General features: G+C 40.4%; 2 protein-coding genes across 3 annotated transcripts in view; one reads left to right on the forward strand and one right to left on the reverse strand.

The window, feature by feature from the left end:
- LOC142100820 (adenosine deaminase domain-containing protein 2-like) overlaps positions 1-25,518 on the forward strand; it is a 1,209,653-nt gene that overhangs the window by 118,792 nt on the left and 1,065,343 nt on the right. The gene's annotated exons all lie outside the window — the stretch shown is intronic.
- ARL13A (ARF like GTPase 13A) overlaps positions 1-25,518 on the reverse strand; it is a 384,981-nt gene that overhangs the window by 107,771 nt on the left and 251,692 nt on the right. For both annotated transcript variants that reach the window (XM_075184636.1, XM_075184635.1), the window contains exon 5: positions 4,352-4,457. In XM_075184636.1, coding sequence (XP_075040737.1) covers positions 4,352-4,457 — 106 coding nt within the window. The remainder of the gene's footprint in view (positions 1-4,351; positions 4,458-25,518) is intronic.

A 25,518-nucleotide genomic window follows, 5' to 3' on the forward strand; every position in this document is an offset into this window, starting at 1 on the left:
CAAGGAGAAACTTAATCCCCCACCAAATATAACAGGTATCAGAAAATCACCAGTGCAAGTAAAAATTCACCAATAAAGTCCCCAGAAGGTTGCCTCCCAGCACAGAGTTCTAGCAGGCACAAACTCCCGGTAATAAAGTTCACAGCTGACAATCCAAGTGGGCCAGGGGTTCTGAACTGTAAGGTGGGTCTGTGTATCTTGCTGATCCCATCCACTCAACCAGCTCTCCACCAGATTGAGTATTGGGTATTCGTGTCCCTACCGATGTAGGTTCACCAATTTTCCAGAGTCTACAGTAGGTGGTAAGAAGGGTGGAGTTAGAACATGACATCATTGGTCTACCACCTGCTGTTTCTGTGCTATCCAGTTTGGATTGTCAAGGTGCTGGAACAATGATCAGTAAATAGGCAGAGTCCACCTCCTGATTGTAGTTAGAGTCCTGTTCCTCCGGTTTTAAACCCCTTTCACACATTTTTGATGTCACAAATAAACTTACCTGTCCCCTATAGCTAATTCCTGACGGTGGTGTGGTCAAGGAAGGAGTTGTAGCTTAATAACACAATTGTGGAAGGGTGGGGCTTAATTATGTAGTTGTGCTTCATGTTATTATATACTGCCGCCCCCCCCCCCCACCTCCCATGTTAGAACCTCGTTATCGCTGTGGTTTCCTATTGTAGAAAAAAAAACCATTATGGAGCCTATTATGGAGCAGTATACAGAGCAGGCAGAAAAAGCTCAAGCTGATTTGAGGTAATGCAGTGATGAGTAATTGCCACAATGAAATGCAGGAATCATGCAATAGCATAACAGTCTTTTGTTGTACACTGAAAGAAATAATATCTCTGAAGTAATACTGGTGCAGGTTGTACAGTCTGCGGCCATGCAAAATAAAAAACAATGTCTCTGAAGCGATGTTGGCACAGATATATACAAAGTCCAGTAATCAATGTGAAGCCCAAGAAAGCATTAGATATTTCCCACAGTCCATGCCTTGGGATTCTGAGATGAGTTATGTATGAATAGCGATTAGATGTAGATCAGAAAATAGAAGGCAAATGAATGTAGAACCAAAGACAACAGATGTAAAGTCAGGATGAAAATAGAACACAGGTACAGGAAGCTAGCATGTCCAATATTATCACTGGAAAAGGTATGTATGTAGGTAGGAAAAGTCTTAAATAGTGCAGCTCACCAATCAGCTATTCAGAGGAAGGCACGCCTGCACTGCAGCTCAGGACAAATTAAAAGGAAAGATGCAGGGGGCAACCACATGATTCCTAACACTACTCTCAAGACACAGAACATAAACTGGGCACCCCAACTGAGCAGCAGTTTTCTCAGGAACTGTGGAATGGGCAATAGTTAGTGGCACCTCATACAGAACAGTCATCTGTGCCACCTCATGCAGATCAGTCATTTGTGGCACCTCATACTGGACAGATTCAGGCCCTGAAATATCCTCTGGCCCAGTTACCAGAGCAGACTTGGCACCCACTCTGGAGTATGATGGGGTACAACACCCCTTCTCGAGTATGATGGTGGGATGACAACCCCTCTGGAGCATGGTGAAGCAACAGAACTCGCTCTGGAGCAGCCTGAATGGACAGCACCCTCCCTGGAGCAGGCTGGAGGGACAGCACACTCACTGGAGAAGGCTAAAGGGACAGCATCCTGACTGGAGCAGGCTGCAGGGACAGCACCCTTGAGCAGGCTGGAGGGACAGCACCCTCTCTTGAGCAGGCTGCAGTTATATAACTGGCATCCCAGGTTGGGCAGTCACCTATGATGGCTCAAACTGAGCAGAATGTTTGTGTCAGGCGCTGTCCCTGCATTCACCATCAGTGCCAGGGACGGACGCCTTCCTCTGTCGCCTTCCTCTATCTGCCTAGCACGGTCCGTTGCTAGGCAGCTGGATGCTGGCCTCTCTCCTCAGGATTGCCGTGTACATGTGTGTCCATCTCGAGTCTCCATTTCCTAACAATGGGACTCACTACTTACTGTCTGCAGTCAGCTGTTCGGACCACCTTCTCCACTGCCTCCAATCAGGGACAGGGTACCTCTATTTAAACCTGCCTCTGACACTAGGTAGGCGCCAGAGTATCTAGGTCTTCCTATGCCACAGCATTCCAGCCTGTCTCCCCGCTCTCTGACTGATCTCCTGTTTACCGACTCGGCTATCCCTGGTTCTGCTTCTGGATCTCCCTTTGGCCGATTGCTCCCTCTGTATCTGACCTTTGGCTTGTTGACTCCAAATTGCATTACCCCTTGATACCACGTTTGCCCGTACGGTTTGACCTCTGTCTGCACGACTACGTCTGTTCACCATCCACTCCGCTGATAGCTAACTTGGAGGGCCACGACCTGCACGTCCCTTGCAGCAAACTCCAAACTCCCTTGTGGGGTCCCTGGCGAAGACCAGGGGCGTGTTTAGACTCTGCGCCTCCTACCTTAATGCTCAGAACTGGCACAGGTCAGACATACATGATAAATTCTTCTGTGGCTGCAGTCTTCCTCTGACAGACGAGAACGTGGACCTCCTATATGTCTGTTTTTCTGCTTACCTAAAGCCTCAGTCACACTGCAAATGGCTGAAGGAGAATCGGGAACCAGAAAATATGTTCTTTGGTTACATAACAATTCTTGGTGCACATTCAAAGTCCCATCTTGAGGTTGGACAAGACCCATGGGCAGAATGGGTGCAGAAACAGAAAAATTGGGCTGTCTCTTACGGAAGTTAAAAACATTTTAAGACATGAGACCCCAAAGTCAGGAGAGGTCAATTGAGAAGGGAGCAGGATAATATCTAGCTGTAGATGCAGACCAGAAAACAGGAGCCAGGAGAATAATATAAGCAGAACCAGGAACCAGCAAACTGGTATGATGAAATCCAGGTATCAGGAGACAAATAAAAACAGAGCAAGGAACAACAGGTGCAAGCTCAGGAACAAATAGACAGCTATTCAGAGGAAGCCATACCTACACTGCAGCTCAGGACTCGTTGAAAGCAAGGATGCAGAAAACAGCTCTTCAGATGGAGAAGAAGAAGTCCAAGGATGGGGAAGGAGGGTCCAGATCTCCCCCATCTTGAATTAAATAAATCAGACAGACTCTTATTTCAAAGAGGGAAGTTCCTATACCATACTTGCCAACTTATGGCAGGCGGCGTCCGGGAGTTGCTGGGGGGAGCTGGGCATGTGGGGGGCAGGGCTCAGAAAATTGCGTCATTACATCACGGGTCATTTTACAGCAGGGGTGGGAGCCAAATGCCGCGATTCTCAGGGAATCACAGCATTTTGGATTTAATTCTGCCCACTTTACTAGGAAGTGAACAGACGCGGGAGGTTGCCATGTTCTCCTGGGAGTCCGGTAGGCCCGAGCGGAATCCTAGAGTCTCCCGGACATTCCAGGATAGTACAAGTATACCCTACACTAAAGAAAACATTAAAGAGCACAGCATGGGGAGAGGTTTTGTAATGCACAGATCTCCCTCATCTTGGCACCTAGACCACCTTTGTTTGAAAGAGGGAAGTCACCTTTTTCAAATGAGGTTCCCTCTTAGTAGTTATTATCCGGTGATCACCAGACATTAGCACCCTACACTACAAAAAACATTAAGAAGTCCAGAGAAGGGGGGTTAAAATACCCAGATTTTCCCCATCCAATAAACTCAGGGTTACCCTTAGTTTATGCATTAGGTTGTCCATTTTTAACAATGGTATGCCTTGTTGGGCTATCTATTTTATACCTGTACTTTTTATGCATTTGATTGAAAACCATGCAAAATAGCAAAAAAAAGGATTATCCTTTTTAATTGCAGATTTTATTAGGAAAAACTTTGAATAGAATCCTGCTTTTTGCTATTTTAGAAAAGTGGATTAATGCTAAAAGATGCGCAAAGTATTTGATGGTGGTGTTTAGAAAATAAATGCACATTTGTTTTTAGTTCACTTTCTTGCAATATCAATAAAAATACACTATTTGCCCACTTGGGGTAGATTTTTGTTTTTACTGTGACAGGAGGTATAAGCAAACTAATGGTATTTTCTAAAAACTCTAAGTCTTCTGAAAAACAAGGCAATTTGTGTGTGTACCTGTCAAGAAATTACTGATATTTATATTGGAATGTGCCCAAAGTGTAAAAATAGGTTCATCGGTGAAGGGGTTAAAGGAAGGCATGCACCACAACAAAGTGATGCACATTTTTGGTTTCTGTGTACTGACCAAACCTTCTTAAAATATACAGTATTGATAATAGCATGTGCAAAACAGGTGTGAAAGGCTATTTACTTTATGCAATATGTTATCTCTTTATATCCATTTGTACAAAATGAAAAAGATGACAATTACGTACAATTCTGCAAAGGGTCTTATTTTCATTCACCAGTTTTTCCAATGACAGCAATTCGATAATTTCACTAGGGAGAAGTGCACCGGCTCTGTCTTGCTTATTAGCTAATCTGTAAAGAAGAACATTTAATATGTATATTGCCTATAGGTATTCAGTTTGAATAAAAATGTATGTGTAGAAATGGGTACAATATGCAATTCTGCAATCTTACAGAGAGTAGAACAATATAGATTTAATAACAGAGAGTAGAATAGGATAGATAATTGATAGAAGGGAACACAGACAGATCTGCAAGTGCTGACACCAGCTTCTCGTCAGGAGAACTCATGATATTAGTGAAAACTGCTCAGTTACATACAATTCATTAAGTGTTTTCCAAAGGTTGGATCTCCTCTGAACAGACTTCTGTTACTTCATGTTTCCTAGCCTCCTGATATGTGCAGATATCATGTACTTTGCACTCTAAGAGGTCCGTTCTAGACCCTAAGGCTGCCAGCTCTGGGTACAACAAGCAAAATTGCTTGTTTTCCTTTTTCTCTCTATCCCAAACATCACACCAAAAGAACAGACTAAATATCCGGAGCTTAATCATACTTGCCGAATTCCTCAAGTCGGTGTCAGGGAGCTTCCTGGAGGAGGTGGGTGTTTGGTGGGGCTATGCCAAGTACACCATTTCAAACCCGCCCCGTGACGTAATGACGCATCATTTTACAGCGGGGGCTAAATGCCGCGATTCCCTGAGAATTTTCTGGATTTAATTCTGCCCACTTCACAAGGAAGTGGGCAGATGCGGGTGGCTGCCATACTCTCCCGGGAGTCCAGGAAACCTGCCCGGAATCTGGGAGTCTCCTGGACATTCCGGGAGAGTTGGCAAGTATGAGCTTAATATTCTTTTAGCTCTAGAGGCATTTTAGTGACATTAAGATGCTTATTAATTTGGCAACATACATATTGTAGCCTGATACCTTTTTTATGCACTTGATTTAAGGGCATTATCTGTGTATATTCTAGGATTATTTCAGACTATAGGTGTTATGATTTGCATTGCTGGTCATTTTTAGTTTGCATGTACATATCAAAACATTTATGTTATTATTGTCACATATACAATGAAATATATGTTATTAATACTCACCACAAGATATACAGAATCAATGTTTTGCTTTTAATGCAGGATCATTTGTTTGATTGTTATATACCTTGAAGTTTATACACCTTCAGATTCAAAAAGCTTGAAACAGACTCTTTATTAATAACCCTAGTGAAAAACACCTAAGTATGATTTACTGCCCATATACATAAGCTCACCAACCTGATAAAACTCTATAAATTGTAATTCATGGCATGCCCCACATGCCATACTTATACACATTATTCTATACCCCATAAATCGCACTTGCTTCTGGCCGATCACATCCACATAATCCTTCTGCTTAGTTGAGGCATCCCGTGTCCTGGATAAGCCACTTGGTAATCCTTTTATATAGAAACCACAATGCTAAAACCTAGTAGAGGATGCTGGCACCTAAGCAACTCTTATTCCTCAAAATTGGGAGTAGGGGCAAAGACTTTCAAAAGCATAACACCCCTGATGACACTTCACATATAATCACGTGGAGGTTCCATGGTCAACTGTAAGTGCTATTATTAGAAAGTGGAAGCGTTTAGGAACAACAGCAACTCAACCACGAAGCGGAACACCACGTAAAATCACAGCATGCAAGCTGCATGCAAGCCTCAAATCACCAAGACCAATGTCAAACGTTGGATGGAATGGTGTAAAGCACATTGTTAAAGGATTTTTACCTCCTTTTATGGGTTTTAATCTCCTTTATATTCTGGCAAATGTATGTATGACCATTTAATACCGTTATATATGACTATTACCGTCAACCAACTCCTCGCAAAGGTACTTCTAAATTAAACTAAGAAACATCATTCTAATATTCCCATAAATCCACAGGCTTCAAGAATAACCACCGCAAGATATAACTTCATTTAAAGTGTGTTGTATTATATTATAGAACAATAAACAGCGAAACAATATTTTACACAAAATATAGATTTTGGTGCCATATATCATTAATTTCCTGTTCTATAAATATATAAGTAATTGTGTGTGTGTTTTGACTAACTATTGTCTAAAGGTGTGTGTGTATGTGTGTTTTAAGCTATATGTATGTGAATGCATTGTGTAGTGAGGGGGGAGGGGGGAATCCATACAGACAAGCATGCACACATCTCACTCAAAGTCCAACGGCCATTTTTAACACATGGTATTTCAACCACATACTCAGAGATTCAGATCCACAAACTTCCCTATAAACCAACAGTCCAACAAAATGTTTTATTTAACAATCTGATCACTTCCAGAATAATCCATCACTTTCTATGCATTTACATTAAACTGCATAAAGCAAACTGTTTCCATTCAAAAACTCCATTACAGCATTAAACCAACACAGAATAACAGAACTATGTATAACACCAATGCTTCCATGACCAAAACTTAACCAACACAGAACCATGTATAACACAAACGCCTCCATTTATATCAACAATCTATCCCAAACACAACAGGAATTACAGGAATTGTATAGCACTACAGGAGTCACAGCATTGCAACATTATTACAAGTCATAAAACCAACACTGAACCACAGAACTATGTATAACATAAATGCTTTTATTTAAACCAACAATCTATCCCAACAAGGCATGCATTTATGTAACACGGTCCATACCAAACCAAAATCTTTCCAATCACATTTACCATCTGTATTCAAACTTTCATTTCACTTATGACAAATGATCATTCATTCTCATGTAACATTTATGTATTTAGACTCACTCACTCACTCACCTTTCATTCAATTTAAACTCCATCATTCACACTAGTCAGGGCCTTTGTATGCCATGCGGTTACTCACTTATATGCATGTTCACCAGGAGCAATGGCTGCATGTCCCCTGAGTCTGGGCAGAGAGAGAGCTTATTCCTCTGTGTAAAGTAAAAACCCCCTCTTGTGGGCGGAGACTACCTTCCACAGAAACTACTCACAGCATTCATATGCTAATTACTGGCCAAATGAAGACTAGTTTTACAATTATTCTCAAGTCAAATGTGCTAACTCAATTGTGGCTGAATCTGTTCATATGTTATGTTCATATATAACATAATAGATTATTTATATACTCTTCATCACACACCAACACTGGACTATGGAGCAGTGAAAATATGTTCTGTGGAATGATGAATCACGCTTCTCTGTTTGGCAGTCAGATGAGCGAGTCTGGGTTTGGCAGATGTCGGGAGAAGGTTACTTGCCTGACTGCATTGTGCCAACTGTGAAGTTTGGGGGAGGAGGGATAATGGTATGGGGCTGTTTTTCAGGGTTTGGGCTAGGCTCCTTATATCCAGTGAAGGGCAATCTTAATGCTTCAGCATACCAAGTCATTTTTGACAATGCTATGCTTCCAACTTTGTGGCAACAGTTTGGAGAAGGCCTCTTTCTATTCCAACATAACTGTGCCCCAGTGCACAAAGAAAGGACTACAAAGACAAGGTTTGATGAGTTTGTTGCAGAACAACTTGACTGGCCAGCACAGAGCCCTCATCTCAACCCCAATGAACGCCTTTGGGATGAACTTTAATGGAGATTGCGAGGCAGGCCTTCTCATCCAATCACAGTACCTGACCTCATAAATGCTCTACAGAATGAATGGGCACAAATGCCCAAAGAAGCACTCCAACATCTTCCAAGAAGAGTGGAAGTTGTTTTCGCTGCAAAAGGAGGAATAACTTCATATTAAAGTATATGTATTTGAATACAATGTCATTACAGTGCCTGTTGGTGTAATGGTCAAGCGTCCAAATACTTTTGTCCATTTAGTGTATTTTAAGATTCTTGCTCTTATGGGCAAACTTAACCAGCTTCTGTCCACCTGAACTCACCTTTGGCCGGCACTGCTAAGCATTCTTCCACCCGGTGTCACCTGCTCTCTGTCCCAGATGACAATCTATTATGACTTTGGTCATATTATTGAATCACGACCTTCTCTTTACTCTGGACTATATAAACACGCTCTGTATACCTATAGGTTTATCTTAGACCCTGTCTAAGTTCTTCTAAGCTCCCTACACTACTATTAAACTAGTTTTGGTATCCTGGTGCATTTCTATTCTGCTGATATCCTGGTGCAGTTCTATTCCACTTGCATCCTGGTGCAGTTCTATTCCACAGATATCCCAGTGCAGTTCCTACATTGCTTACCTCTGGTTCTGTGACCTGCTAGCATACCTTGGTATTGTTCCCTGCTGACCATGTGCCTTATTGACTAATAGCATTGCACATTATTCTGCCGGTGCTTTCCTTGTACCTCCATTCCAGTACTCCTCGATTGATATATATATATATATATATATATATATATATATATATATCAATTATATATTCTGACTCCATTCCCGCACACAAATGACACTCAAGACCTAACCCCTACCCCAGGGGTTAGGGGGTACAGCAAACTTGTTCTAGTTTCTGATCATATCCTCAATACTTCCTGATAGTATGCTCTGGACATAGATCCTGCGAGAAATCTGTCTCCCCGTGACCTTCTCCAACATATTCTGGGCTGAGTGTAGAAACAAGAGACATTTCAGAGGCAGCTCAGTCAGTGTCTTCAGGGTTTGTCTGCTCACCTGGATATGCTTCAAAATATCTTGGCTACCCCAGCGGTCATGCTTTCTTCATTCCAGGCTGCTACTGCTTCAACAAGTCCTTCTCAACTAGGAATTCCAATTCTTTACTGTACAACTCCATTAACTTTAATGGATCTGCCCTTGCTGCAGCTGCATTCTCCTATTTTACATTGGAGTACTGCTCAATTTTTAACCAGGTGCACAGACTATCGGAATTCTTATCTGAAGAGATTTCTTCCTCTCAACCATTCTTCTATTCTACTTCATTCTGAATTATCAGCCATTACATCCCAGTCCTCAACTTTTAAGGAAATGTTTAGCAAAGAACAATCTGAGGTACTTCCTCCTCACAGTATCTGGGACTGTCCCATTGATTTACTTACTGATTTACTTTTTGAAAAGCCACCTCTGCATAAAAGGGTTTATCTGATCTGGAGACCCAATCCATGTCAGAATACATTAAAGAAAATCTCAAGGGAGGATTCATTTGAAAATCTTTCTCTCCAACAGGATCAGTCTTCTTCGTAAAGAAAAAGAATGACAGTCTCTGCCTTGTATTGATTATAGAGGCCTCAACTCCATTACAATTAATAATCAATATCAATATCCTTTAACTCTCATCACACAGCTACTCGATCTTCATGGAGCATATAATTTAAACCGCATCAGAGCTGGAGAAGCATAGAAAACCGCTTTCAACACCTGCAACAGTCATTACAAATATCTTGCCATGCCTTTCAGTCTCTGCAAATGCTCCTGCAGTATTCCAAGGATTTGTGAAAGAAATCTACTCTATACCTCAGTAGTGGTCTATCTGGATGATATTTCAATATTTTCTAAGGATATTTCTGCTTATTCCCACAAGGTTAAGCAATTACTACCACCAGTTTATTCAAGCTTTAATCCAGCTCATTCAAGGCTATTCATCTATAGTGGCACCAACTAACATCAACCAGTTTCTGTGGATGTTTATGTTATAATAAAATAAATTTACAAAGGTTTGACATTCTCTTCTGCCACTTTCTTTCATTGCATTACCCAACACTAATATCCTGGCAAACTTAGTGTTGGCCTTGGTCATGACAAAACAATGGCCCCCACTCTGGTGATGGCATTGGATGTAGAAAAGGCTATTTATAGAGTTACTTGGCATTGTATGCAACATAAATGCAAATGATGGGCATTTGCAGGAACTTTATATGAAGAGTCAGCAACAGTACTCACCAAAGGGATTTTCCTCTTGCACATGGTTCCAATAATGGAACCAATGACTGCTAAGATATGCAACAGCCCAGGCGGGAATGTATCAAGCTGTGTTTTGTTTTGCTTTATTTGCATTTCTAAATTCTCCACACATCACCTCCAAACCACCAGATGTATTTAATAACCCATCCAAGGTGATCCTCTTATGGAATAACCCAGCCTTCTCCCTTTGTCAGAATTACAAGACATTCAAGAATTACAAAGTACTATCAAATTTCTTCCAGATATTGCACTTCTTTGGCAAGTCCCAGAATGCTAAATCACTTCCAGCTTTCAACCAGCAGATTATAACAATATCTGTAAATTATAAATGTATACAATACTATAGTTACCATGCAAATCCTTAATCAGTACTCCTCACAGGAAACTTTTTACCTCCACTTTAGAAGTCTAGTCTAAATTTTAATTGACTTTTGGTCTCAGAGTTAACCATCAAAGAATTTTCACATTAAATGGGCCCTGGATAAGGAATCAAACAGCAAAGAACTCCATATGTGTCCGATAAAAGAAATTTCATAAAATTGTACTGAAGATGGTATTTGGTCTTTCCCGCTGTATTTACAAGATGTAACCATTGCCTGCAGGAGACGCTATGGGCATGAGGGTACCCTGTCTCACATATGGTTGCACATCGCAAGGTAGCAAAAATCTGGCAGGAAGGCTATAGCCTCATTTTATCAATAACAGAAACCCATCTCCACTTTGCTCATTTATGTCATTTCATTCACATGCTTTCCCAGACACAACAAAACATAAAATGGAACTCATTAGTCACATATTGCAAGCAGATAAGTGCCTATTAGCAAGCAGTTTGAAGAATTACAAACTACCAAAACTTATAGCAGCTATAAATAGAGTCTGGCAAACAAGTTGCCTTGAACGCATAACTAGCATAACTAAATTTAGCAGCTCCTGGGTAGCTTGGACCACTCATTTAAAGGCCACTTGCTCATCATTTCCAGTCTATTGCATGATTACATTTCTGACATGCGCAGAACCCCAACCCCTTAGACTCTTCCATTCTTTTTTAATTTTCCACTCATCCAGTACTAACAACTCTTTTCATCTGTCTCTCTCTCCCTCTATGGTTGTTAGACTGCACCCTTTGTCCTTTATATCTTCTAACTTCTAATTGTAAGTTTGTAATAATTTGTACTCCTCTTACTATTCAAGATATGTGCTTAGATACATTTTATGTAAACCTGTGGACTTGAACAGACAAAGCATGGTCTGTATTAATGCACTCCACTACATTCCCTCCTCTTCCTTTTTCTCTTCTCTCTCCCTTCCCTAACTCCTTATTAAAAATTCAATAACATTTATTTAAAAAGAAAAGTGTGCTGCATTTGTTCTTGTTAGCAGTGCACTGCCACCTGTCATCTGGAGCTGGTATTGCAGAGCATCCTGACAAGTTCCTGTTTGGCGGAATTCAATTCTTGTGGGACATATTTCTAGTCTATCTCCAATCCATCTTCTGTGTCAGCTTCCCTGCCTTTTCCAAGACACAGCACAGCTCCTCCACTGAAATGTCTCTTAAACTGCCTCCAGTATGCTCCTATCTGACAGAATGCAGTTCTCCTAGGACAGACTCCTTGACAATCTCCAACTGGTCCACTGCTTTCTTGCCTAATGCAGATAATAACGGCTCCTCATTAAGATGTCTGCGCTTCCAACTGAGCTGTTACTGAGTGTGGTCATACTCCTCCTGTTATGGAGGATCCTAAATTCCGGGGCATGAACAGTTTGCAACGTAGCAAAAGTTAGCCTCCCTTTGCAAACAGGAACAGATGTCTATACTTAAGATCATCATCATCATTATCACCATTTATTTATATAGTGCCACTGATTCTGCAGCACTGTTCAGAGAACTCATTCACATCAGTCCCTGCCCCATTGGAGCTTACAGTCAAAAATTCCCTAACATACACACACACACACACACACACACACAATCCTTTTAATATCTCTTAAGGTTTAGTCCTCCCTTGCTGACTGTAATTTTCTCTCAGCTCTCCACTGGGTAGGATACCTCTGACAGAGGTATTCAAAAATCAATCTCTGTAAGCACATATAGGGCTAGGTTTACTAAGCTGTGGGTTTGAAAAAGTGGGGATGTTGACTATAGCAACCAATCAGATTCTAGCTTTCATTTATTTAGTACCTTCTACAAAATGATAGCTAGAATCTGATTGGTTGCTATAGGCAACATCCCCACTTTTTCAAACCCGCAGCTTAGTAAATCTAGCCCATAGTCTAGTTCTAAAGAGCCTGCTCACCATCCAGAAGGTGAGAGGAGAGAGATTGTCAGCTGATCGCTGCTGGTAGAAAAAGCCCCTCCTGTGCAGTCACACTACAACATGTAACAGAATGGAACCCCAACCTGGGCCAATTCAGCTGGTGGAAATCCATTTCATATATTGAAAATACTTAGTGCAACTAGCTTCCACCTCATAAATAGAGTTGATTTTCATGGTTTTAGTGGTTCCCAAACTGAATTTTCAAATCAGATCTAAAGTGTGAAAATGTGAAATATATTCTCAAATATTTTGTACACTAAAAACTAGGTTTGACAATGATTGAGCTGGTTCAAACATGTTCGAGCATAAAAAGGCTACATTTTATAGTATTATTAATGGATTTTACATGAGAACGGTGATCTGGGACTTTAAAACTTCAAACTTAGCACAGTAATTTTCGCTGTCAGAAATACAAATAAATAAGTAAATTTCATATTATTTTGATGTTAAGCTGAAACAGGCTACATTTTTATTTATTTTAATAAGATGGAAGAGGGAAACTCAAACTGCCAACCATAAAGTTGGACCCAAATCAAGCTGGCCCAAAACTCATGATCATATCATAAACAATTGCAAGAAATTGAGATTGATCCCTGCTTTTTTAATAGTTGGAGGATGTCCAGGGGTAAATGATACTTAAATATGCTACTTTATAACATCATAAACTTGGTGAATTCCAGTCAAATCACCACATTTTGTAAAATACAGGTACCACTGTCATAAATTGTTTCACTTATGTACAATTAAAAAAGAATCTTTACCTTTCGCTAATAAATCAAAAACACCCTATAGTGCCTCAAAACACTGTACTCAGGGTAGTGTCAATCTCCAATAATTAAGAAAAACCACAAAGAAAAAAATACAGTGCAGAAGGGAGACACATACAGGGCCAAATTTACTAAGCTGCGGGTTTGAAAAAGTGGGGATGTTGCCTATAGCAACCAATCAGATTCTAGCTATCATTTTGTAGAAGTACTAAATAAATGAAAGCTAGAATCTGATTGGTTGCTATAGGCAACATCCCCACTTTTTCAAACCCGCAGCTTAGTAAATCTAGCCCACGGTGTATATTAATATACAGAAGATTCAATTTGAGTGGAGAACAAATGTGGAGACAATATGCAAGATAATGTAGGAAATTTAGACTGTAAGCCCCAATGGGGCAGGGACTGATGTAAGTGAGTTCTCTGTACAGCGCTGCAGAATTAATGGCGCTATATAAATAAATGATGATGATGATGATACAAATAAAAATTGATATTTAATAATCTCCATCAGATAATATACAATTGCATATAAAGCCACAACACATACAACCCTACCCACATTGATTGAATTTCCAAAATTAAATTACCGTATATACTCAAGTATAAGCCGACCCGAATAATACCACAAAAAACTGGGAAAACTTATTGACTCGAGTATAAGCTAGGGTGGGAAATGCAGCAGCTACTGGTAAATCTCAAAAATAAAAATATTGGGGGGTGGCTTCTATGCATTAGATTAATACATATACAGCTACTGCCATAACTGTGCGTATTGATAAGCACATATTCCCTGAAAGTACAGTCCAACTCAGGCTCCCAAAATGTCTCCAAATGTACCAAAAATCATTAAATGCCCACATCAGCCCACTGTCCCACTGGTGTAAATGCGTCCATATTTATAGGATGCACATGAGGTTGTGTGTCAATGCGGAAATATCTGTGCTACAGAATATGCTGGAGCTATATAAATAAATAAATGTTCATATAATTCCTGTTCCTGTTAAGTGCTCTTTGCATGCTATTATCGGTGTCTAATGAGGAACATATCCACAGGATACCAATGTACCCACATTCATAATTATAGGAGTGTTTCTGAAAAAGAAATGAAAATATATAGATTGCCCAGAAGATTACAATAGAAGCATATACATTTTTTTCCCCGCAACTAATTAAAGGGCTATTAAACCAGAATGCTTCCCACTGTTACCTAATGAGAGAGAGAGAGAGAGAGAGAGAGAGAGAGAGGAGTTCAGCCTTTTACTTACCACCGACAGGAAGTTCGGCATTTGGAACACAAGTTTGCGTTCCAAATACCGAACTTCCTGTCAGTGGAACGTGAAAGTTAAGTGCTTGAGGGACCGGAGAACAGGTAAGTTCACTCGTGTATAAGCCGAGGGGGACTTTTTCAGCATAAAAAATGTGCTGAAAAAGTCGGCTTATACACGAGTATATACGGTAATATTCAAATATGATAAGTGATCCATATATATATATATATATATATAAATATATATATATATATGATAAATTCATCAATTGCGATCTGACACTGTGAGCTACATCCACTATTAAGATGGTATAATATATTAGGACTCTTTAGGTCTAGGAAATCATATTCCACAGTGAAGTCAATTAGTAAACATCAAGGCAAAAAGTCTCTCATCCAAAAAATGCCCAAAATCAGGTTCACATAGAACAAACATGCTGGCGGATTTGCAATGATCAATCAGATAAAGTAAGTGCTGAAAGGGAGTGCAGCAAATGTTTTGCACGCACAGTCTTCCCCAGCCTATTCTCTCCGTCTCCGCTACTGCTGAACTTGTAGATATTTCTCAGTAAGAATAAGGTGCGCACTTTTCAATTGTCTGGATAACATCAAAAGATAGTGTATACACGTTCCACATGTATAAGCCTCTTTAATCCTCTCAGCTTGGAGTTAAATCACTTCAATAGGGATTCCAATTTGCTGCACAGGTCAGAATAAATTATACTGGCGACACGTTTCGTCCTCTTTTTGAGGACTTTTCATAGGCATATTGATTAACATTATATCACCTCCTATCTATAGGAGGTCTATATTAACTCTCATTGGATCACTTACAGGTGTTCCTTAGTTAATCGATCTCTCACATGACTCATCTCTCCATTCAATTCCTGGAGCAAGTGTAAAAATCTATATAGACTCTTTAAATAGGAAAAAACAAATGGAGTACTCATACAAATACATTTGAATTCCTTATAAAAATAAATCTTACATAAAAACACAATTATGACTAGTTAATCATCTCAATAATTTGCAATTGTCTTGAATAAAATCTTTTAGTTTTTTGGTGTCCCACATTCATTTTAACCTCCACTCAAAACATAACTCTACTCTATGGCATCACATAAATGTTTGAGTAGTTAACCGTCTGAGTTCTCACAAAATATATAATATTCACTAATCTTATAATCATATATTAATGATTCTAAATTCCCTCTAATAGTTTAATTCCTCATCATAATACATCAATAAAGCACTAATAACCTCTTTATATGGGTACATTTTTCGAGTAATATAAAAAGTTCTGGGTTATTATTTAACACCCACAATCTATACCAACAAAAACAATCCGATTAATCTTTTATTATCATTTTTTCTTTTTCTATTTATTATCATATTAGACTTATAAAAGATCTTCTCATTTTCAATGTCGTCATAAATTCACATTTCATTGAGTTGGCAGTACTCACATCAAAACAGATAACTTTGTTCGAAACCCTCAGTTAGAGGACTGCATTACATAAACAAATCGTTTCTAATAGTAATGGATAAATTATCCTATCCATTCAGATAACTCTTATACCTACAAATACCAGTCATTAAACTCGAAGGTCTCATTCTGGAAACATAGTTTGTAGTTTAAAAATCCAGGTGGCTTCACCACGACATAGATTTCTAAACCTATTTCCCCCTCTAATTGTAACATTAAATCTTTCAATTCCTATCAATTTGATACTAGTCAGGTCACCTTTATGTTTTTCCACAAAATGTCTCGACATCCCAAGGGTAAGTATTCCCTTTTTTATATTCAACCTATGTTCTCTGAAGTGAACCTTCAGGGGGCCAGTGGTTCTACTTACGTACTGGAGGCCACACAGACACTTCAACACATAAACAATATAGGCTGTATCACAATTAGTAAACTGGGAAATTTCGTATTCCATACTGTTATAAGCGTTTTGTCGCTATCCAATAACGATTGTCGAATCTCGATTTGTGTTTCCAACGCACAAATATTTATTCTCAAAAAGCAGCAGAATATATTCAAGCAAAATAATAATAAGTACAGCCGTTACTTATCGCAGGCGGTCTGGATCCAGTGTACAGTCATTCACTCCTGAAGTCTGTGGTCAAGGTGACTGAACACTACATGAGAGCTACTGCTTATATGCAAACAGAGATACAGTGAAACAATGCAGGTGGTATAGCTTGCTTCTATTTGGTGCAGGCATCAGGAGGGTCCAGGGGGTTACACATCATAGGCTGATTCAATCTAAGGAATCCAAAGGTGGGGGTCTCTCCAGGGGATGAGCTCTGTTCTTCCCGCCAAACTGCTCTGTTCTTCCCGCCACACTCCAATTACAATCAGTCTATTAGCATTTGACCGTTAATATCATATTAAAGGTTTATTCCCTGACATCAATAACTAGAGTATGCAATGTGCGATCTCTTCGCCGAATGCACAGAACAGCTGCTGATGTAAAGGGGATTACTATGATATTAGACATGACACATTTCTTTTAACCTGAACCCTATGTATTACTAATATGCATATAACTTATAATATTACACATAAACACTACTATATTTCGACATAAATAACTATGTGTTGCAACTACGATTAATGTGTACTATTTACAAATGTGTGTGTTGGTGCGAATGTATACTAAAGTGTAAAAACTGTTATTGCCACGTGTTGCGGCTGGATACGCCCTTCCACGCCGTAGCGTGCTCTGCGCATAATTTCAGACAAGGACAATCAAGTTTGCTCGAAATCAATTGAAATGACTTTATCCAATTTGCTGACTTCGACAGCTCCACCCTTTGATAATGTTATGAACTATCACCTAATAACCGTCTCAAGTTCAGGAATTATACAACACCTCTTCACAGACCATGATCTCGGTATCTCTCACCTCCCTTTCAGTCTTGTTCTCAGTGTTTCTCATAGAAGACTGTTTTCCACACTTCAACACAGTAGGAACACATTTGACACATAAACCAATTGCTAAGATTACACCCAGTATAAGGAGAAGGAGCTTACCTACACTAGCTACCATTTCCTGTACCCATTCCCCCAGACCAGAGAACCATTTCACAGGATTCAACCACGAGAACCATCCTGCCACCTTTTCCCCGATCTCATATAACGAAGAATTATGGTTCCTTCGAAATTACCATTTCAGTTGCAGAATTTCATCCATCTTCCGGTCTATAACCTCCTTAGGGTCATCCGTATTATTGGTGATGTATGTGCAACATTTGACACCGAACTGGGTGGCCAGTGTCACACAGTACCCACCATAATAGAGGTGAGATAATTTAGTACCAGTCTATGTTGCACCAACTCATTTTTGTACACTTGTAGCTCCCTTCCAGTATACCTGAAAGTGCCATCATACATCTCGGTGGTATTGTCTATCAATTTAGCTAGGTCTTGTATATATTTAAAGTTTAATGTTCCCGAGCGGTCCTGGTGAGATCTAGAGCAACAATAACTTGGAAACCCGCGGTTTCACTAATCAATTTTGTAGCTATGGGTTCCTCACCAGAAATCATATTTCTCTTGCCTCAGTGTTCATACTGTGTGTGTATGTATGGTGGTGATGTAGTCTTGTGTGAATACCAACCATTTCATCATAAGTAATAGTCATGATTTCAGGAACCAGTTTAGCTAAGAAACACAAACCCTTGGAACTCAGAGTCACCCAGGAATAAGCTTTTCTCCCACAAACAAAGTACACATCATCAGGGAGAACATAAGGAACAGTATGCCCATTAATTATATCACATAAGGTTTTGACACATGCCTAGTGCCTCCATTTGTTTGAGACACGTGTCAGCATGGATGACATTCTTACAATTACCTATAGAGACCTTTCCAATGGATACTTTCTTATATTTAGTTACACGCCCTAATTTGTGGTGTCCATCAACAGTCCTGCCTATTGGTGACCTTACAAGTCTCCTTCCAAAATGAGTGTGGCTAGCCATTGTCTGACCGTATAGGTCAGCTTCCCAATTCTCCAGACGCTTTGCATGAGAGATGTTTAGGCACAGTAAGGATCTGTCTAAGGAGTATTGTCGAAGCTTCAGACTAGGGGACCTAGTGTTATTGTACCTCCCTTCTATGGGCCTCCCTCCCTTCAATTCTAGTACCTCAGAGATGTTTAGTGGGAATGGTACTAGTCCTATGTTATGCTGTCCCTGAGGCACATGTGAGCACACCCAGCACTCAGTTTGATTTAGAACCTTACCCACTAAGGAGTGATAATCCTCCAGAGGATGCCCGCCCATGTCCAGGGTACTGGTGGACTGGCATCGCTGGATGCACGTTTCTTCAACTAGGGAATCACAGAACTTACAGATACAATACTCATCAGACAATAGCCCCTCACACTGTCTCCGAGTTCCCGAGCTAGCAGACCTTTTCATAACCCCTGGACCAAGCTTGATAATATCACGCGCCGGGTGTTCGGGCAGCGCACCCGACACCTGGCAGACTTACCTGTCATCGGCGATCCGCTTCCCGCTGGGCGCCGCCATCTTGGATCTGGGTCTGCGCATGCGTAGACCCGGCGGCTGCATTAATTCCTCTGCCTTCTGTTGATTGGTCCTTCTCCTTGGCGGCAAGTTTAAAAAGAACCTCCTCTCTATCTTAAGTGCCTGTTCTTTGAGTCACCTCCTGGTGATAGAAGTGGCTTCCTGTTGCCTTCTAGCAATTCTCCTCCACATAGTGGACTGCAGAGCTGACGCTTACTCTCCTCAACTTTTCATTTGTCACACAGTGACCTACAGAGCTGACGCTCATCTACGGAAATCTCCTCTACATTGTCTACAGAGCTGACGCTCATTCTTCTAAACTCTCCGCCACATAGTGGTCTGCAGAGCTGACGCTCACTCTCCTGAATTCTCCACCACAGAGTGGCCTGCAGAGCTGACGCTCGTCCCCTGTAATCAACCCTACGTTTGTCTGCAGAGCTGACGCTCATTCTCCTGAACTTTACACCACATAGTGGTCTATAGAGCTGACGCTCACCCTCCTGTATCCACTTCATCTGCCACATAGTGGCCTGCAGAGTTACACCGATCTTCGACATCTTCATTGCCAACACTTATATTATATATACATTGTCTGCTCTTCCTATGGTAGTCTTCCCAGGGACTTCCGTAAAGTGCTCTAGTAGGGACCGCGACCTGCGAGGTAGACGCAGCTAAGCCCATACCGCTTTGCGGCGGTTCCTGGTGAACACCGTCTCCTCGTTACACTCCGCGCCCTGTTGGAGTAGTGCCAAACTGTTCGAATCTCTTGGTTTCGCTACATCTACCGAGTCTCCTCGTAAGAACCATGACAGATAATGGGCTGCTCTGGGTATTCTAATAACTCCATCTCATCCGTATCACTACCAGAACCTGCCTCTGTCCTCCATCCTCCTTCACAAAAATCGAGTGTCCTAGAAAAAGTAAAAACAAGGAAAATCCTGGAACAAAAGAAAAACAAAAACCGCCACTCCATCGCTGGAAAGATAGTTCTGAGGCAACGTCTCTGGTTCAGGTGTCTTGACTGCAGGCTTTAGGTCTCCCGGAACAGGTGTACGAGTGACAGATCAGTGTCGTCGGTTTCAGCTTTATCTCACACTTTCTCCAGGTTACTGGCTCTCCTGCAGTGGGTGGAATGGACCCAAGTGTCTCTCTCTGCAACCTTCAGTGATGTAGTACTGGTCAGCAGCACTTTGTACGGGCCTTCCCAACGGTCTGTTCAAAAATGGAAATTCAAAGACACTTGCGCAAAGTATGACCTACATAAAAACAAATATGGAATAAAGAAGTGGTGAATCTGGTTAATGTCAAAAGTGTAAATATGATGTAAAATTGTAATGGTAATATATGAAGATATAAAACACACAAAAACCAGTGCACTGGTATAGAAATTTGCAGTATGACAAAACAAAAGTAGAAAAATAATCAGATAGGTTGACTGACTTTACAGCTGCAACCATTATGTAACATGCAGTCCGGAATTACCAGAGTGCATGCAAATAGACAATATTAAAAATATGTGTGACCTGGATACAAAAATGCTAAATTTAAAATGCATAACCTCTTTTCACATTTTAAGAGTCACTCATTGAATCGTGGCGAGGAGTTCCAGAGAAATGCCTATGTAAATCTGATAATAGCGGATCATGTATATTCCTTTAAAATGAGTCATACATCAGCACGTAGTATTCTTAATTGATTATGCTGAATCTGCACATATGTAGATAAAAAATCCACAAAAGTAATAATTATGTTCTAATATAAATTCTATTTCTGGTTCCGAGACACCCCCTACAGACAGGTTCGTGGTACTGCAATGGGGACTAAATTTGCCCCCAGTTACGCGAACCTGTTTGTGGCGGAGTGGGAAAATCGAACTATTTGGAATAACAATCCTTTTCGATCACATATCCACACATGGAGGAGATATATAGATGACGTCCTCTGCATTTGGACAGGGGACGTAACATCACTAACAGAGTTCATCACATTCATCAATTCCGACAATATTAATCTCCATTTTACCGCCATTCATAGTCAAGAGAAGGTCAACTTTTTAGATCTTGAGATATACATTCAGGATAATCAGATTTTCTCTAAAACATTTATTAAAGAGGTAGATAGTAACACCTTTATTCCGCGAACTAGCAACCATCATCCGCTGTGGCTTAAAAATATTCCAAACGGACAATTTCGGCGTTTCAGAAGAAACTGTTCAAAAGTAGAAGATTATACTGAGCAAGCAAATAATATGAAAACAAGATTTGTTGAAAGAAATTACACTGAACTAGAAGTTCATACTCAGTTAGAAACTATCAAGCAGATAGATAGAAACACACTACTGGCGCCTATAACTAAGAAACCAGCTATATCTAATAAGGACGTACTTTTTATTACAGGATATACTAACCAAGCTAAAAATCTGGAAAAAATCCTAACCAAACATTGGCCCCTATTACTACAAGACGAAAAATTAGCAACATGTCTAACAAAAAAAACCAAAATCATTTTTAAGAAGGCAAATAATTTAAAGAATAAATTAGTGAAAAGCGCTTTTAAATCAACAGATAAAAGACATTACAAGAGGAACCTGGATAGGTGAGAATAATCCTGGATTTTATTTCTGTATGAACTGTGTAGCATGCAAAATAAATAATTTTGCATGCACGAAACCGATAACACAATTTAAATCTAATTATAATAATAGAGTTTACACAATCAAAGAAATAATTACGTGCAACAGCAAAGGAGTGATATATCTACTTGAGTGCCCGTGTGGCGCTCAATATGTTGGAAGGACTATTCGTTACTTAAAATGTAGAATAGCAGAACACATTAGGAATGTGAGAAAAGGATTAACCACTCACAGTGTACCAGATCACTTCCTCAAAGTACATGCAAAAGACCCCACAGGACTGAGATTTATCGGCATAAAAAAAGTGGAAAAATCCTGGAGGGGATGAAATTATCTAGCGGAAATAGCAAAAGAAGAAACCCGCTGGATATATAATTTAAATACACTGACCCCAAAAGGTTTAAATTTAGATCTAGATTTAGGCTCTTTTTTACATATGTAAACAACACTTTTTCTTAAAAATAATTTTTGTTTCTTGGTCTACATTTATATTTATTTTTATTCATGTCTGTATATGATTGAATATGACTTTGTTAATCATTTGCAACTACTCTGTTAGTTCTTTTACAAAAGGTGAATCAGCTGCTATTAAATGACCTTAATTGGCTGCTAGACCCAGATGACCTCAAACCACACCTCTTAATCCAAGAGGGTTTATAACGGAACTCTATCAGTGAACATCACTACACTGCCTTGAGAAAGCCCGCATGACGGGTGAAACGCGTTGGTTACTAACTTTCATTCTATTTATTTTACCTATATCGTAAGAACACCAACGAGCTCGTTTGGAACATCCAGAATAACAGACATCATTTACGCATGCGCGAACATTCTAATGAGCGTGACACCTGCCGGCTGGAAAGATCAGTGAGAGGATTTCCCATACTGGACAGCTACTAGCCAGATGATATTTGCTACCGGATATTAGCAAAGCACTGGCAACACTACCTTTCAACACATTACAGCCAGAGTGTGCGGATATCTCTTTGAGGAGTTCAGTGAGAGAATTGCACATACCGGATAATTTTTAGCCAGACGAAAATTACTACCGGATGCAAGCATAGTACTGGCAAACTGTGCGGGTGAGTGAGATTCCGTTTTATCTTTTCCCTTTTGTGGATTTTTTATCTACATATGTGCAGATTCAGCATTATCAATTGAGAATACTACGTGCTGATGTATGACTCTTTTTAAAGGAATATACATGCTCCGCTATTATCAGATTTACATAGGCATTTCTCTGGAACTCCTCGCCACGATTCAATGAGTGACTCTCTTAATATGTGAAAAGAGGTTATACATTTTAAATTTAGCATTTTTGTATCCAGGTCACACATATTTAATATTGTCTATTTGCATGCACTCTGGTAATTCCGGACTGCATGTTACATAACGGTTGCAGCTGTAAAGTCAGTCAACCTATCTGATTATTTTTCTACTTTTGTTTTGTCATACTGCAAATTTCTATACCAGTGCACTGGTTTTTGTGTGTTTTATATCTTCATATATTACCATTACAATTTTACATCATATTTACACTTTTGACATTAACCAGATTCACCACTTCTTTATTCCCTATTTGTTTTTATGTTGGTCATACTTTGCGCAAGTGTATTTGAATTTCCATTGTTGTATGTAGGGGTGGGACACACCTTATAACTCTGTGCAGCATTGTTGACCTATTCTAGAGCAGAGCCATTTGAACCCTTGCGGTCTGTTAAACAACCTGAACGTAAGAAATTGCGGATCATAACATAGCCCCCAGGTTCAACATCATCACAGTTCGTTTCTGGCATACCAGGTGACAGCATTTTTAGTTTTTGTTGTTGTTGCTTTAGCTGTCTGCTCATTTTTATAAGATATTGTACAGTCACTTCATTATTACACTTCACCTCGTCTTGTGGACTCACGATCAAATAAGGTTGTTGGCCGAACAGTATCTCAAAGGGGGACAGATTAAGAGGAGGTCTAGGGGTGGTTCGAATGCTATGGAGGACTAGTGGCAAAGCTTCAGGCCACGCCAACCCAGTTTCAACCATTATCTTACCAAGCTTGTTCTTTATAGTACCGTTTACTCTTTCCATCTTACCACTGGCTTGTGGTCGGTAAGGGGTGTGAAGTCTGCTCTGAATCCCATGAGCTTACACATATTTTGGAAGATATCACCAGTAAAGTGGGTACCCCTATCACTTTCAATGATTCTAGGGATACCGAACCTACACACAAACTCTTGTACAATTTTCTTTGCAGTGAACACAGCAGTATTAGTGGCTGCTGGATATGCTTCTACCCAACCGGAAAACACATCAATACATACTAACACATACTTTAGATTCCTGCAAGGTGGTAATTGGATATAGTCAATTTGTATTACCTGAAAAGGTCCGTCTGTAGGAGGGATGGCTCAGTTGGAATAGTTTTCCCGACATTTTTCCTCAAACAAGTAAGACATGACATTGCTTTCTTACCAGCCTGAGAGGAAAATCCAGGAGCCCACCAGAATGCTCTCACCAGTTTGCACATACCTTCTTTACCCAGGTGAGTCAGACCGTGTGCTGCTTCAGCCAGGCTTGGATAATATGTTCGGGGGGCTACAGGCTTACCTTGTCCATCCCTCCAGAGTCCTGAGGATTCTTGACCACATCCCTTCGCCTTCCAGACCGCCTTTTCCTGCAGGGAACACAAATCTTGCATTTCAATTAATTTCTGCATGTCTAATGTCTGAAAAACCATCATAGTCTCGGTCGATACAGTCATAGGTTGCCCTGCTGCCCATTTAGCAGCTTCGTCCGCCCTATTATTGCCCAATGACACCGGGTCTTCTTCAGAGGTATGGGCTTTGCACTTTATGACGGCTACTGTCTTGGGTAACTGTATCGCTGTCAAAAGTCCTTTTATGTGTTGTGAGTGTGCCACTGGCGTACCTGCTGCTGTCGTAAAGTTTCTAAGACGCCAAAGGGCCCCAAAATCATGCACTACCCCGAAGGCGTACCTAGAGTCAGTATATATATTAGCTGATTTACCTTCTGCCAACTCACACGCTCTCCTTAATGCTACTAGTTCAGCCACTTGGGCTGAGTGAAGTGGGCCAAGGGGTTCAGCTTCTACCACACACTGATCGTCTACAACAGCGTAACCAGTACATAGTTCTCCCATCTCTGTCTGTCTATGACAACTCCAGTCTGTATAAAACGTAAAATCAACATTTTCTAAGGGGGTGTCACGTATGTCGGGCCTTGGAGTAAAGGTCTGGTTCAGGTGTGCCAAACAATCATGCGTATCAGTACTCTTACCTAACTCATCATCATCCAGGGTCTCCTCACCTCCCACCCTTTGTGTCTCTGGAGACACATATGGAAGGTATGTAGCTGGATTTTAGGTGCTACATTGTTTGATGGTGATGTTTGAGGGTGCCATCAGAGCTAGTTCCCACTTTGTGAATCTAGCTGAAGAAACATGTCTGGTTTGAGCTGAATTTAACAGAGCTGATACAGCATGGGGTGTATAGACAGTTGAATTATGTCCTAATACTACATCCTCGCTCTTACTTACCAGAAGAGCAGTTGCTGCTACACTTCTGAGACATGTTGGGAGTGATCTTGCCACAGTGTCCAATTGTGCACTGTAGTATGCTACCGGTCTGCTAGCGTCACCATGTTTCTTTGTGAGGACACCTGCTGCACAACCATCAGCTTCCGTACAGTA

This window comes from Mixophyes fleayi, chromosome 9 (assembly GCF_038048845.1).
Source record: "Mixophyes fleayi isolate aMixFle1 chromosome 9, aMixFle1.hap1, whole genome shotgun sequence".
NCBI classification, from domain to species: Eukaryota; Metazoa; Chordata; class Amphibia; order Anura; family Limnodynastidae; genus Mixophyes; species Mixophyes fleayi.